General features: G+C 53.9%; 1 protein-coding gene across 1 annotated transcript in view; it reads right to left on the reverse strand.

Moving 5' to 3' along the window:
* Positions 1-1,827: 1,827 nt before the first annotated feature.
* Positions 1,828-15,657, reverse strand: part of CMBL (carboxymethylenebutenolidase homolog) — a 22,376-nt gene continuing 8,546 nt past the window's right edge. Inside the window, exons 2-6 of the mRNA XM_059416903.1 lie at positions 11,638-11,871; positions 9,602-9,709; positions 5,304-5,446; positions 3,195-3,286; positions 1,828-2,695 (exon numbers count right to left, since the gene is read on the reverse strand). Of these exons, the coding sequence (XP_059272886.1) occupies positions 2,516-2,695; positions 3,195-3,286; positions 5,304-5,446; positions 9,602-9,709; positions 11,638-11,852 (738 nt within the window). The 5' untranslated portion in view covers positions 11,853-11,871 and the 3' untranslated portion in view covers positions 1,828-2,515. The remainder of the gene's footprint in view (positions 2,696-3,194; positions 3,287-5,303; positions 5,447-9,601; positions 9,710-11,637; positions 11,872-15,657) is intronic.

The following is a 15,657-nucleotide window of genomic DNA, read 5'->3' on the forward strand; positions in this document are numbered from 1 at the left end:
CATCACAGCACCTCGCTCTGGACTGGTCTCCCCTGAAGGGGTCCGTGGTTGTCTGAGAGGAGCCACTGAATGAACTACTCCCTAGCAGCGTGGGTCTCACACGCATCCCTGGTGGGTTTGGGGGCCGAGAAACGACTCGGCCTCTGAACAGAAGAATCCACAGAGGCAGCTCGCCAGCCTGACGGCGCTCCGTCTGAGGACCTCAAGATAACACGCCACCTTTCTTACTTGCCAGTTACAATCCTTGTCAAGTTAGGGTCTTTTTTTTTTTTTAATGTATAACACGGGACATTTATCTCTGTGCTCGAATGAGGATACCGGGCCAGGGAAACCAGTTTCTGTGAGATGGAGAGGACCCAGAGTCTGGAATAGCCGACATTGGGACCCAGGCCCCGGGGGTGCGGGGGCCCTGGCCGGGGCTGCCTTCAACTGTGAAGTCACCTGCTGCTCAGCAGACTTTGCGAACGTGGGGCCTTCCTGCCGGGCCGGCTTGCCTAATCCTGACCACCGGACAGGTCCCGGAGAGCTGGTGGCACACCTGCTCGCAGCTCACGTGACGTCCCCGTACTTGAAAGGCCGCCGACCTGCTTCCACTTTCCCAGAGGGATGCAGAGAGTCTGGACCTGTGGCAGATCATCATCGTTCAGGCTTCTAGAAAGAAGTGCTACAGGTGGTGGCTTGAACGTTGCTCTCACACCTCTGGAGGCTGGGAGTCCCAGACAGAAGGATGGGGTCTTGGGAAAGAGTAACCCCCCCCACACCAAGACCAGAGCCCCTGGCCCCCCTCCCCGCCCTCGCCGGTGTTCTGTGAGGGCGAGGCCTGCCGCCGGGCCCGTAAGGAGAGTGCCCAGAATGGCGGGCACCCACCTATGTCCGGACTTCCCCAGGGCCCGAAACCGCTCCAGGACCCAATTAGGAGTGTCGTGAGAGAGACGTCAGTGTTACTTTCTCAGCCACTGTTAGTCGAGCCACTGTGAGTCAAGGTATTTGCTGCCCAGGAAAACCGTATCTTCCAGCCTGGACCCAAACCAAACTTTCCCCACATCCCTGCTTCTCTCCCTAACGTGCAGGCCTCAGTCGGTTCACGAGGACTCTTCCAGATGCTCTGGAATCCCTCCTCCATTTCCCTGCCTGGGAGAGGCCCACGTCACTGCTTCCTTCTCTCCCTCTCCGGAGGGACCCATCTTGTCACTAACCCATCGGTCACGTGGGACTCTGCGAGCCGAGCCGTGGAAGAAACGAAGGGTGTGTATGGATCCTTGACACCGCGCGACCCTTCCCGCTCCTGTCTTCCAGAAAGGAAGTGCGTGGGCTTCCCTCCCGGAGGCCCAGGATCAACGGGAAATGGCTCCAGGTTGGCCACGGTGCACGGGGGTGAACAAGGTCCCACCCTGAGCCCAGGAGCCAAGTGGAAAGGCCCTCCCCAGGGTCCCACCGGATGGAGGGCAGATCCTGGAGGGCCCAAGCCTGGGTGGGAATGGAACAAGGTGGCCTTTCTGGATCTGCAGACTCAGAGGGGCCGGTGGGGTGACCGCCGTCCAGCCTAGGGTTCGTGGAAAGTCAGCAGGCCGCGGCAAGAGGGAAGAGCCTTTCCTTGTGCAGACTGGCTCTGTCCACAAACGGCTCTTCCCGGCCACGTGTGGCCGCTGAGCGCCTGGCACGGGGGCCGGGGCTCCCAAGGAGCTAAGCTGGTTCGTGGGATTTAATCTAAAGTAATTCAAATCTAAACACTGGAACTTGACCCTGCACCCCTTCCAAGTGATGCAGCTCCACGCCCTTGGCCTGGAAAATGCCGTTTTAGAAAAACACTTCCTAGGAGACCGTCACTGTAATCCATCAGTCTTTATTAGCTTTTAGAAAAAGCCATACATTCAAAAAGTAAGTTTATTGGCTTGATGTAATTAGGTCAATGAAACCCTGTTTCAACTTCAGGATTTCTCACAGTGCAACGAATGAACGTGATAGACCGATCCGTATTAGGACAGATAAATGCCCCATGAAGCTGGGCTTTGAATTTGAGTTTATAGCTCACGTTCTTCACGGCTATACTGTGCCCATCATCTTAAAGGATGTACTTAATTAAAACACAAGAAGTCCACATCTGAGCTGTCAGCAGGTCCATAAACAGCCCTAAAGATTTTATTTATTTGACAGAGACAGACACGACGAAAGGAAACACGAGCAAGGGGGAGTGGGAGAGGGAGAAGCAGGCTTCCCGCTGAGGAGGGAGCCCATGCCGGGCTCGATCCCAGGGATCATGACCCGAGCTGAAGACTGAGCCCCCAGCACCCTAGGTTCTTACAGTTAGGATATTACCCGATCAGTCAAATCCATTGTTTAGGGGCTTTTTTAACATGTTAAAAGTTAAATTATATCATGCATTAACAGAGGAAATAATGAGTTTCAGGATTCCCTGGTTCATATAAAGGGAAAATTAAATCAAATGATCCAAATATCCCAAAGCACGTTTCTGGGTGCAAGGAAGCTGTTTTGAGTAAGTTACGCTTGGCCACAGCTAAACATACTTGTGCAGCCACTCAAGTAAATTTCTTCTTGCCTCGTCAATATAGGGCTTGTCTTCCGCTGAACAATCTTCTCTCTTTCGATGCACAAAGCCATGGGTTTGCCCAGAAAATGTTTTAATTTGATATTCCACTTTGCAGTGTTTTTTCAACTTCTGGGTCAGCAAAGAGACCTGATAGACACAGGATTTCATGATAGTATGATTTTAAGTCTAGTCATCACTTCCATTCCCCAAATCCTCCCTGACTGCTCAGAAAAGAAACTTAACATCAGTGCCTTCAGTTCTGTAGCTATTATGAATTTTTTACTTTTATACCTAACACGGTCCTTATAACCTCTGGCAAAGGAGAGGATTCCAAGCAATATAAAAATGATACAGTATCAGTTCTTTGAAACTATATTAATATCTTTGGTATACCATTCAATATATAACAAAATATTCAATATATTTAAGTAGAAATTATTTTAAATTTGTATTAATATAATGTATTAGTTATGAATAACGATTTCTAAATGACTGCTTTTGAACCAGTTTTCTTCTGCTTTTTTCTTATCAACAAACTGGGTTGAATATACCCACCTTTTTTTTTTTTAAAGTAAACCCCCCACGATGTGAGGCTCATACTTATGACCCAAGGTCAAGAGTTGCAAGAGGAAAGATGCCAACTTACTTGCTCAAGGGGAATCACAGCATCATTTTCAGCGAAAATGAACAACGTGGGGTTCTTTAAACTGTGCACGTCTTCAGAGTCCTTGACGATGCCTGGAAGATGGGGACAGACACGTGGGGTAGGATTTCCGAACATGGGCCTCAGAAACCTCTGTGGGTCTGGTTTGATTTTTCAAAGTAAAATATGTGCTTTGAGGGTTCAGTTTACTTTCTTTTTAGTAATTCCACAGAAGTGGCCTGGCCTATGAAATCAGTCTCAAAGAGAAACTTACCTAGCTAGACCTTCCTGCTCTCTGGTTCATGAGAAGTCAGGCCAGAAATAGTGGAATTAGACCTTGCTGTCTGCTTGGCCTGCCCAGAGGCAGGAGCAGCCTGAAAAACGCCCCCTTGTGCGACGATGCCTTCCTTTACAAACAGGGGACAGACTTTCAAATCTGGACCATCTGGCCCCTCCTGTTCTAGAAGTCTCTCACAATCCACAGAAGCCCCACAGCGTCCGACCTCAGTTTGCCAAGTGGCTTCATACATAAGGTGGGGCGGCTGTTCCCCAGGCTATTGGTGCTCCGACCAGACCACGGTTGTGACGTCACGGGTATGACATCACAGGTGTGGAACCCGGTCCTTTCATCCTTTGTTTCAGAATTTTAGCGCACATTTGGTCCAAAGCCTGTTCTGCCCCGGGCATTCAGACCACAGCCGGCGCTCTGCCCACGATCTGTCTGTGATCCGAAGCCATTTTAAGGCAACTAGTGTTAAAGGAAATTATTCTGACATTGTGAAGGAAGTTTTATTCAAGAAGGACCACCAGAATGAGGTCTGGCTATAGGAGAGAGAGATCGCTCAACCCGAAAACCAGGACAACTGGGGATTTAGCGCCAAGGAGCAGGGCGCGGGGGCAGCGGGTGGGAAAGGACTAAGAGCAAGCATCAGAGTGAGACGGGTTCTGGCCGGAGGACGTGACAGAATTCCGGCTCCCGCGATCCCGGGGGTGGGGGGTGAGGAATGTGGTCGGACATCCAAAGTTGGGGGGTTCTCACTAGGCTGCCCCAATGGGCCAAGGACAGAGCCCAGTCGGGGCCCCCCCAGAAAGCGTCCGCCTCACAGAGGAGCCTGGCTCAGGTGTGGGCGGGACAGGGTCCCAGGCAGTAGGAAGAAGAAACAAGGGGCATCTCCTGCTTCCATGTCTGGTCGGCAGCACTGCCAAGCCAAGCAGCCCAGAGGGCTTCCCCTCCCCTGTAGCCCCTCTCGAGGAGGCAGGGAGCCACAGGAGGGCTGGCCACGCTCCACAGAGGTGCTGACCCCTCTGTTAAGGCCACCAGGCATCGCGGGACCGCCAAGGTTCGACGCTCCCAGGCGTCTCCGGAGTCCTGCCGAGGCCCTCAACTCGCGCAGCGCGCACCAGCGGCCACAAGGGGGAGCCGGCGAGGCGTCCACGCGGGAGAGCCTTCGTTTCGCACAAGGGGACGGTCATCCCCGCTGTGCCCACAGCCAAGTGACAACGTATTCTCTTCGGTGTAAGTCAGTATATTTAAAGGATTTTTTTTTTAATGCTAAAAGTAAGCAAAATCACCACAGCGAACAGCCACTGAAAGAAAACCAGATTCCCTTCGGTCTTTTTTCTTTTCTTTCTTCTTTTCTTTCTTTTCACGTGTCTAAGGGCCGCTCCTCCCGCGGGGACCCAGTACGCCACGGCCCCGCGCACGCGCGCTCCCGCTTCGTTGCCATGGCAGCGGCGGTCCGTCCCGCCGCAGCGCTTCGGCGCCGCCGCACGGCCCTCCCCCCCCCCCCCCCCCCCCCCCCGCCTCAGCCCGCGCCGCGCCCCCGGACCCTCCCGCTCGGGACGGCGGCTCACGGGGTCCCTCAGAAGGAACGCGGCCGGAGAGCCACCACGATCCCGGAGACATACGTTACCCCCGTCGCCCTCGGGCTCGGGGACGGTCCCGACCGCACAGCGCGGGGACCGGGGCTCCGGGTCCCGGGGACAACTCGGCCTCCGGCACCCCCCAGCCGGCCCTCCCCTCTCAGGGCTGCAGAGCCGAGCCCCTGCGGACGCGCCGCCCCTCCCCCAGGCCTCCCGCTTCCACCGCGTCGGCGCGCCAGGCGGATTTACCGTAGACGGACACGCCCGCCCGGAGCCCGGGGTACGTCATCATCACGTGGTGCGCGGCCACGCCCCCCCAGCAGAATCCCACGACGCCGACGCGCCGCGCGCCGCACTGGCGCTGCAGGTAGGTCAGCACGGCGTCCAGCTCCCTGGAACGGAAAGTTCGGGCGTCAGGGGCGCCGGGGCCGCTCGGTCGGCGGAGCGTCCGCCTCCGGCTCGGGTCGCGACCCTGGAGGCCGGGATCGAGCCCCGCACCGGCTGCCCCTCGGCGGGGAGCCCGCTCCTCCCTCTGCCCCTCCACCCCCCCCCCCCGCTCGCCCTCCCGAAGAAAATCCTACAAAAAGCGAAGAAAGGCGGCTAGCGGCCCCTTGTAGGTGGGCTCTGGGGAGCCAGCCTCGGAGCCGCGGTCGCCGGGGCGGGGAACCACCGCACGAGGGGCGCGGACTCCGGCCCGGAGACGGGCGAGCCCCGGGCTGCGGCGGGAGCAGAGCTGCTGACGCGGTCGATGCCGCTGCTCTGCGGGCGCGCGGGCCGCCGAAAAGAAGGTAACCCTGGGACAGGACGGCGGCGCTGCCAGAGGCTAGGGTGGCAGTCATTTTGCAACATATAAACGTGTCGAATCAACACTGCACGCCTTACACTTACACAGCATTATGGGTCAATTATATCTCAGTAAGGCAGGGGCAGGGGGCGGGCAAAAAGACAACCGAGAGGCATTTTGTGAGCACCCCGTCTCTCGCCCCCTCCGTCCCCCCGCGCAGGGGGCGAGCGCGGGACAGCAGGTGCTCGGCCCCTGGGCAGTCACGGGGCTTCCGCAGCAGCTCTGCCTCCGCGGTCTGCGATTCTTGCATTTGGAGCTCTGTCCTCCCCCGCGGCTGCCGCAGTGATGCACATCGCCCCACGGGTCTCCCCAGGTCTCTCCACCAAGCACAAGCCTCCTCCAACCACCGGACAGAGCGGCGGGCGGGCTCTGTGCAAACCACAAATCACACCAGCCCACAGCCCAGGTGAAAGCTGAGCCCTGACAGTAAAGGCCAGAGGCCAAAGCACAGCGTCCTAAGACCTGATCCCAAGATCCACGCACGGAGCAGCCCAGCCTGTTCGCCTCTGGCAGACACAAGCCCCCCAGCCGGGCAGCTCCCCAAACTTCACTCCCGCAGCTAACACCCTGACTCAGGACCGCCGGTCTCCTCCTGTGCCCAAAGAGTAGAGCAGGACTTGGAAAGTTGCCAGCACGATGTAAGCCAGAAGAACACCAGGAGTGGCCCTGTCTTTGCAAATGGTTTATTTGCAAATTGCTTGTTGAGAACTCAGTGTATTTTCAGCTAGAAGCAAACTGAACGGAGGTTGAGGAACCTCCCAAACGGAGGTTTAGTGCCAACCAGAAAGTTCTGGTTTGATCGGATAAGGAAGAAATGCTACAGCTTTAAAAAGAGAGAGCAAGCCATTCTCTTGCACTTCCTCTCCCTTTTGATCATAGCATATCCTGGAGCACCTTTAAATAAATGGATTCTAGTGCTAAGTACAGGGCACTTACAGTCCTCATGTGAACGGTAATTAAGTAATTCCGCAAAATAACATGGAAAGAGCAATAGTTCTTGACATTTGGGGTTATAATTTTTCCTCGGATGCTTTGATCTCAAGAGTAACTGCCTTAATTGGAGACGAGGAGGAAGAGGTCACTTCTATAAAAACACTTGAGCTCATGTGAATATGTCTTGGCTGGTGCTGCTCTGCACGTGTTCCCTACTTTTCTGGCAGCACCAGGGTTCAGCTTTGGATGAAGCTCTCCTCCCACCCACCAGTGCTTGGTTCATACACCTTGGGGGATTCTGCACTAGGTTCCAGTTGTGAAGTGTGTGGTGCAGGCTGACCAGCAGAAAGCATAGCCATTTCCTGGCCACAATGACTCATTCCAGGACAGACCTATGACTGAGTGATAGCCATTAGGGCAAAATGTGAATTTTGCTGGGTTGCTGGAAAAGGGACCGATGGAAGGCTGGAGCTGCTGCAGCCATCTTGTCACCCAGCGGCAAGAGCTGCCTGAGAATGGAGCCAGTAATACAATCAACCTAGTAGAGAAATTTTGGAAGGCAAGCCCCAGAGATAGTTTCTGTACTAGGAACCAACCCCTGCTTCAAGCCAGAAACTACCTCTTTTCAGCTCTATAAACCAATAAACCCCATGACTGCTTAAGCAGTAAGCATTCAAGATGGGTTTTATGTTACTTAAGAACACACTTGACCAGATACAAGGACTTCAGTCTCCTTTCAAAGTGAATGTTTCTCTCTCTTTCTCTCTCTCTCCCCGCCCCACCTTTTGTTTTGTTTTGCTTTGCTTTGCTTTGTTTTTTGAGAGAGAGAGCACACAAGGGCAGGGAGAGGGGTAGGGCAGAGGAAGAGGGGGAGAGAGAGAATCTCAAGCAAGCACGGAGCCCAACATGGGGCTTGATCTCACAATCCTGAGATCATGACCTGAGCTGAAATCAAGAGTCACACGTTTAACCGACTGAGCCTCCCAGATGCCCCAGTGTTTCTCTGCCTCATTTTTAAATGCATTAAACATTTTAAATGTTTAAAATGCATGGCTCTCCTTTTCCCCAGTGGAACAGTGCCGCTGGGCTGCTCCAACATCTGCCAGAAACTATCACTCTGCTTTGTGCTCACAATTGGCAGGCAGACCCCTGCCCCAGTTTTTCCTCAGAAAGTCACAAAAGGTCCTAACTATTCTCCCCGACCCCGGCCCCCCATGGAAAGATGAATTCCACAGTCGCATCCCGGTCTCTGTGGTTCTCTTGTGTTTCTACTTCTAATTTTTCTCTCTACATCTGGCTTCATTTTGGTTTTCTTGGCGTTGCAGGTTAGGGGTGCAGGTCTCCTGGGAGGGACTAGGAAGAGGTTAAGTGTGCGGGAGGCTTCTCCCCAGGAATCTCGGGGCCAGCGCTGAGGAAGAAGAGGGAAGGACACAGAGCCAGGCAGGGGGAGCAGCCAGCTGTGACAGTCTCCACCAGCTCCTCAGGGAGGCTTGGAGCCGAGGTGGCCGCTGAGGGTCCCCCTGACTTGAGGCGAAGGAGCCAGGCTACACAGCCCCGCAGGAAGACTCCTCAGGATGGGACAGAGGAAGACAAGGCAGCTGATGTCCCAGAGACAGTCCCCCGGACCACTGCTGCGCTGGTCTCCCGCCCGTAAGCTTGGCCGTGCCGGGAGCTCCCAGTGCAGCCCGCAGCACAGGCCCTGCGAGAAGGGGTTCCCAGTGAGTGTGGGGCATGAAAATGGGGCTGAGAAGCCAGGTAGGGGCACTCAGCAGGGCCCCAGGCCCTTTTGGGCTAGGGGCAGAGGTCTGCCTGGGGTCCACCAGCCCTGAGTGCAGTTCTTGAAGGGCATTCTGGTGGGGGAAGGAACAGAAAGTTCCAGGGACCGCATGCCCATGGGCAGGGCCCCACATTCTTAGCAGTTTCCCCAACCTCAGCTGGGGGAGCAGCTTATCAAACCCAAGGCTCGTGTCCGGTGACAGGGAAGGAGGGTTCAGATGGCCAAGGTGATTTGGGGGAACCTTCTTTGCCCTGGGCTCACACTGACTTGTTCAGGAGAAGCCTGGCATCAGAGAACCTTCCTGGCCCTTTCCCCCTGCACACTTAGCCCAGACAGAAAGAGCTGTCTGGACGGCAGCTAAGCACACTGTTCCTGGCTTCTGGGCCACAGGAGCTAATTCAATAAAAAGCTGAAATCCTGGGGGGATCCCCTTCTTTTACTTCTCACTGCTCCCTGGACCCTGACAAGATGGCAGTCCTGGTCTAATGGGCCTGGTGTCAAGACCTGAAGTCTCTCAGAGGGGGACGTGGGGGGTCAGGTCTAGGCTGGGGGAGGGGCAGCCCTTTGGGTTTCCTGTCAGCTGAGCCCTAGTGGGCAAGCCCCTGACCCACTGCCTTGACTGGTTCTGCAGCCTGGACAGGAAGGAAGGAGTGTTGACCCTAGGCACCTCAAAAGCACCCTTGTCAAGGGAAATCGGGCCACCACAAAGTGGTCCTTCCCCAACGTTCCCTTGGCATGAGCGCCACAAAGTCGCTCAGAGAGGGAAGCAGAGAGCCTGCTGGTGTCCCGCCTTCCAGGCCACACACAGGCTCCATGAAAGCCGGTTTCCTTAGGCATTAGCAGTGGCCCTGGAAGCCCCACAGGAGGGAGGGTGGGGGTGTCTGAATAGTGAAGCCGAACCCGCTTCTCCCTGCGACCTCCGCTCTCCCGGGGGTCCTGGGACGAGAGCAGGGGTGGGGGGTGGAGGGGGCACAGACATGGACGATAACTTACTTATCGATCTTCCTGGCGTCTCTTGTCTTCAACCACTCCGGGAAGGTGGACCAGTCCCCAGACGGGTGCCATGGCTCCTGACCTACGAAGAAGTCCGGGACGATGGTCCTGTCAAACAGGGACATTCATTGCTCTTCATTTCGGAGCGGCTGGGCTTTGCGGACATTCATGAAGAAGCCTGTTACATTGGTGATTCTGATTCACAGTGGGCACCACGAAGGCCAAGTGTGATTGCATCAGAGAGGCCAGCGGGCACCAGGCCAGACCACCGGGGATTTCACAACCGTAGGTGCACGGCCCCTGCCAGCCTCCTCGGAGCCCAGCCCATCTGAAATGACAAGGCGATCCCGCGGGTACAGTCCCCATGGGATGGACGACCCAGGAAGGAGCCCGAGAGCCCCCTCCCCCCACCCCGGGAGGAGCCACGTGGCTCAGCTGGCCTCCTGCGTTAGTCCCAGGTCAGAGGGTACACCCGGGTCGCGCGTCCAGTCACAGTGACCAAGCAACTTTCCGCCCAGCCTCCGCCCAGGATGCCGACAGGGCACAACCTCCTGCTTAGAGGGAAAGGTCTCCTGCAGGTTCTAAAACAGGCGGCAGAGAGAAAACAAGCCAGTTCCCCTGAGTCCGTGTCCCTCCTCCATGCATGTCAACCACCCCCCCACCGCCCCAAGGCTGGGTCCACACCGCACCGGCCCGAGACTCGCTTCCCAGAATAAAGGCCGTGGCCACAGATGGAGGAACCCGGCTCTTCCTGCCAGGGTGGAAGGAATCCTGGAATCTGGGTCAGAAGAACCCAACCAAGTTCAAGCCCCAGTACTGCGCCCGCCCACGCCGTGACCTTAATAAGTCACTTTTAGCCTCATTTTCTCGATCTGATGAACAGACAGCCCTGGCCAACCTCGGCGGGTTATTCTGATGGCAAAGGGAGTTGGATAAATGGGAGAGCTCTGTAAGTCACGGGAGCCTTTGCTCATCATGTGTGTTCCGTCTCCAGCTAAGAACCCACCGTAGGACAATGGAAGCCACCACGCGGGGGCCCAGCCTGCAGGTCACTGGGAGGATAAAAGACCTATCCCTGCAACGCCCAGCCCAGCCTCGGGACAACCAGGGTTGGCTACGGTGCTTCTCACTGGGTTTGCCCCTAGTAAGTCACGTGGCCGCCTGTTCCAGACATCTGGGGGCATGAAAAAGCGAAAACTCAAGCACAGACCCTCTTTGCCATCCGCACTAACGCTGAGTCACACAACCGTGGGCGTGTGACCTTCAAATCGATTTCTCTGGTAGGAAAACAAGGTCGGTGCACACTGGATTTGCAGCTTTCTGAGAAAGGAAATCGCGGTGCGCCCCCTCGGGGCTGGTGGGCGGTGGGCTGGCTGAGGCTGGAGGGAAGGACCGGCCCCTCTCCTCCGTGTTTACGGACGCTGTGCCAGGACCCGGCGTGATGGGAAGCATACAGGTGTGTTCTCAATACTCAATCCGGCAAAGGCCTAACCTTCAGGAGAGGAGTGAGGTCTCACAGCACCTTCTGGAACCCCTAGGAACTCAGACAGGACCCTGATCGCTTGTGTTTAGCATGTGTTTAGGCTAACCGTGGGTGCCCTGCTTGTAAAATCTGACCCGACTGAGACGTGTCCAAGGCCAAGGAGCAGATCCATTACAGAGCCAGCAAGGGAGGCCGGCCCCAGGTGCCCTGCACCTGCCCAGGCAGGCCCCGAAACCAGCAGTAACTCCCTCGGAGTCCAAGGGGTCTACAGGCCCAGGCAGGGCCAGGAGGAGCCAAAGCCCCGTGGGGGTGGGGGTGGGGAGCCACCAGGGGTCTGGGTGCAATGGCAGCCTCTGGACGCCAGGTGGTGGTCAGCTCACGTGACATTCCCCATTTTGGGGGGTGGGGGGAGCACCATGAGATGAGGAAGTAGTAACCTAACTTAGAATGCAGGTGGGGCTCTTTGGCTTTCGTTTTGTTTTCCCTGAAGGGACCATAACAGAGCACAGAAATCTCCAGGAATTTAAGGAAAAGAACAGAACTTCCTACGTACGTGTATCCATTTCCTGCGATCAGGTCAGCCATGTATCTGGTGTTGGGCAACTGCCAGCCAAATATATCTTGAATGACGATCACGGCCTTGTCCGTGTGGAAGGGGGGCTTGGTCACGTAAGCCTTGATGTGCTCGACTTGAACTTCCTGTCCCATCCCTCCATACTCTAGCCTGTGCCCAATGTCACACGGGCAAGGGTGAGCCTCATTAGCCATTGCGGAGATTGAAGGTGGGCTACAGAGAGAGAGAGAAACATGCATCATGTTCTGAATGGTGCAAATCCAAAGATGATAAACAGTAAGTTAATTTAAAATCAAGAGTTTTAGAAAAGAATTCATTTTAACTATTTGCATCGTGTATTTAATGGAGGAAATCGCTGGTAACTTGTGATTCTGAGAGGGGCTAACAGAAATCCATTCCTATTACAAACACTAGAAATACCAAAAGGAATGTAACCAACAGATAAAAATTTAAATGGTGGAGCCCAAAAAGGGAACAATCCCCAGCCAGATTGGACAGGAGACTTGAAGCCAGGGTCATGGTGGCAACGAGCAGATACTGAGTGAGCCCGGGCAATCCTGGGGAGAAGGCTAGACCCAGGAACAAGCACTAATACCCCCTAAGATTGGGGATTTGTGACTGAGACCCTACGCAGTGTCAGAGCCCCCAAGGTTTATATTTATTGAGGAAAATAAAAACAAACCAAATAAATAAACAAATAAAACTCCACCAACAAGGACTAGGATGAAGGTTAGAAAGCCCAAGGAGGGAAAAAAGAAACCAATCTCCCGAAATTTCCCCTCTCCCTTCAAAGTAGGAATCCGTAGGTGGTGAAATGAACTAAACAAGTGACCCGGGACAGCGAGATCCCTGGGCACCCGGCAGAAGCAAATGCAAACCTCCTTAGCGCCAGACTTCCATAGTCCAAGACAAAAGGCGCTACCCTGAAGACGGTCAGCAAAGGGGACAGCCTCAGGGTGGCTGGGCTCTGGACACCATGTGCCGGGAGAGCCGACTGGTTTTGTCGGTAGATGGCATGGCGGAGGAGGAGGATCACGCCAAGAGGAGTCGGGGACGATGAGAGTTTTTTGCCGGAGCAACTGGAAAAAGGTAGCGTGTCTTTCAACAAGAAGGGGGAGAGCAGGTTTGAGGAGATCGGGTCTTAAAAGTGGGGTGGTAAGTCGGAACCCTCTGTTGGACAAGCTGAGTGGCAGCTCCTAACAAGAAGATCAGGGCAGGGGCCCAAGCAGAAACGACAAGCTTGAAAGAGTCAGCAGTCCCCAGCCCAGCCTCTTTTTTTTTTTTTTCCAGATTCCATACACATGAATTTGCCTCGTTGCAAAATTTACTGCAACTCCAAAATCAGTATTTGTCATGCTTTCGCCATCATCCACAGACTTCCGTAGAGCAGTGGCAGATCTGAGTCACTGACACGCACGGTCCCTGCCAAGGTCGAACGAGACAACGCTCTCCCTCCTCACTCAGCCCCCACCGCACACAAGGATCCACTTGCTTTCTGCTGGGTCCCACCGCTCCCGCATTTTGCACTTTCAATGGTGCCTTCATTGTTTCTGAACAGACTCCAGGCGTAGTGCTGAAGAGCCCTCTCGTGATCCTAAGGGCTCCATGTGCCCCCGAAGATAATACGGACGGTAGACAAACCTAGCTCAAACAGCCGCTGATGGCAGGTTCAATGTCAATGAATCAACTCTATTATTAAGTAAGGCGTCTCTCCTCAGAAACACACATAAAATGGGGTGACCCATTGACCAATGCACAGAAATGGGACCCGAGGCTCAGAGCGGTGGTTCAGGATTTGCTAGTCTGCTATCCACCTGACTTGATCGACTCTGACTACGTTTGGCCCTCAACGCGGGTTTTAACTTCACGGGTCCACATACATGTGGCTTTTTTTTCCATAAATACACTCTAAGACCATAAATGTATGTTCTCTTTTTTATAACTTTCTCAACATTTTCTTTTCTCTAGCTTACTTCATGGCAGGAATACAGTATTTAACATATATTAACATGCAAACTATGTGTCAGTCATCTGTCTATGGTACCGGCAAGGCTTCCGGTCAACAGTAGGCTATTAGGATTACGTTTTGAGGAGTCAAAAGTTCTAGGCAGATCCCTGACTGCCCAGCGATCAGCACTCCCAGCCCTGGTGTTGTCCAACTGGAGTGTAAACCATGAGGATCAGCTGCACATTATGTTTCAAACCTTGAGAATGAATGACATCGGGAAGGGAACCTGTTAGAGAACACCGTTTTCTTGACCCTTGGCATAAAGCAGCATTCCTTACACTAGACCCAAAAAACACAAACCAGAAAGAAAAGGGTTAATAAAGTTCACGAAGTGTGTATTGGGCTGCTCGAGCTTCTAAAACAAAATAGCACAGGCAGGGCAGTTGACATGACAGAAAGGTATTTCTCCCCACTCCAGAGGCTGGACGTCCCAGATCGGGATGCCCGCAAGCTCGATGCTGAGAAGGACTCTCCTCTCCACTCGTGACAGCCACCTTCTTGCTGTGTCCTCACAGGCACCCACAGAGAGAACACACTTTCTGGCCTCTTCTTACAAGAGCACTAATCCCATCCTGGGGCCCCATGCTCACGACCTCCTCTAAACAGAATCACCAAAGGCCCCACCTCCAAATACCAACAGGTTGGGGGTTACAGCTCCCACCTATGAACTTAGCGGGGGACACAAGTTCGTGCACAGCAGTGGCCAACTGTAGAATCCACTCGTAAGACAACTGGGGGAACCGAATTGACTGAATATTTGATGGCACTGAGCATTACTGTTATTGTGGGGGGGACAATACTATCACAGAGATGCTTTGTGTGTGTGTGCGCGTGTGTGTATACAATCCTTAACCTTTTACAGCTACATGCTAATGTATATACAGACAAAAAAACTACATGTCTGGAATATGCTTCAAAATAGTCCAGGGGTGGTAAAGGTGGGGAAGAGTTGTTATTATTTGAGATATCATTCTCAAAGCAGAAGATTTAATATCTAGGTAAGATATAGGAAGAATTCTTGGGGCACCTGGGTGGCTCAGTTGGTTAAGCATCTGCCTTCAGCTCAGGTCATGATCCCAGGATCCTAGGATCGAGCCCCATGTCAGGCTCCCTGCTCAGCAGGGAGTCGGCTTCTTCCTCTCTCTCTGCCTCCCAATCCCCTTGCCTGTGTGTGTGTGCTCTCTCTCTCGCTCGCTCGCTCGCTCTCAAATAAATAAAATCTTTATAAAATTTTTTTTAAAAGGGGGCGCCTGGGTGGCTCAGTGGGTTAAGCCGCTGCCTTCAGCTCAGGTCATGATCTCAGGGTCCTGGGATCGAGTCCCGCATCAGGCTCTCTGCTTGGCAGGGAGCCTGCTTCCCTCTCTCTCTCTGCCTGCCTGTCTCCATCTACTTGTGATCTCTCCGTCAAATAAATAAAATCTTTAAAAATAAATAAAATTAAATTAAAAAAAATTTTTTTTTAAAGGAAGAATTCTTTGGGCACCTCGGTGGCTTAGTTGTTAAGCATCTGCCTTCAGCTCAGGTCATGATCCCAGGATCCTAGGATCGAGCCCCATGTCAGGCTCCCTGCTCAGCAGGGAGTCGGCTTCTTCCTCTCTCTCTGCCTCCCAATCCCCTTGCCTGTGTGTGTGTGCTCTCTCTCTCGCTCGCTCGCTCGCTCTCAAATAAATAAAATCTTTATAAAATTTTTTTTAAAAGGGGGCGCCTGGGTGGCTCAGTGGGTTAAGCCGCTGCCTTCAGCTCAGGTCATGATCTCAGGGTCCTGGGATCGAGTCCCGCATCAGGCTCTCTGCTTGGCAGGGAGCCTGCTTCCCTCTCTCTCTCTGCCTGCCTGTCTCCATCTACTTGTGATCTCTCCGTCAAATAAATAAAATCTTTAAAAATAAATAAAATTAAATTAAAAAAAATTTTTTTTTAAAGGAAGAATTCTTTGGGCACCTCGGTGGCTTAGTTGTTAAGCATCTGCCTTCAGCTCAGGTCATGATCCCAGG

The sequence above is a fragment of the Mustela nigripes genome, chromosome 12 (assembly GCF_022355385.1).
Source record: "Mustela nigripes isolate SB6536 chromosome 12, MUSNIG.SB6536, whole genome shotgun sequence".
Taxonomy (NCBI): domain Eukaryota; kingdom Metazoa; phylum Chordata; class Mammalia; order Carnivora; family Mustelidae; genus Mustela; species Mustela nigripes.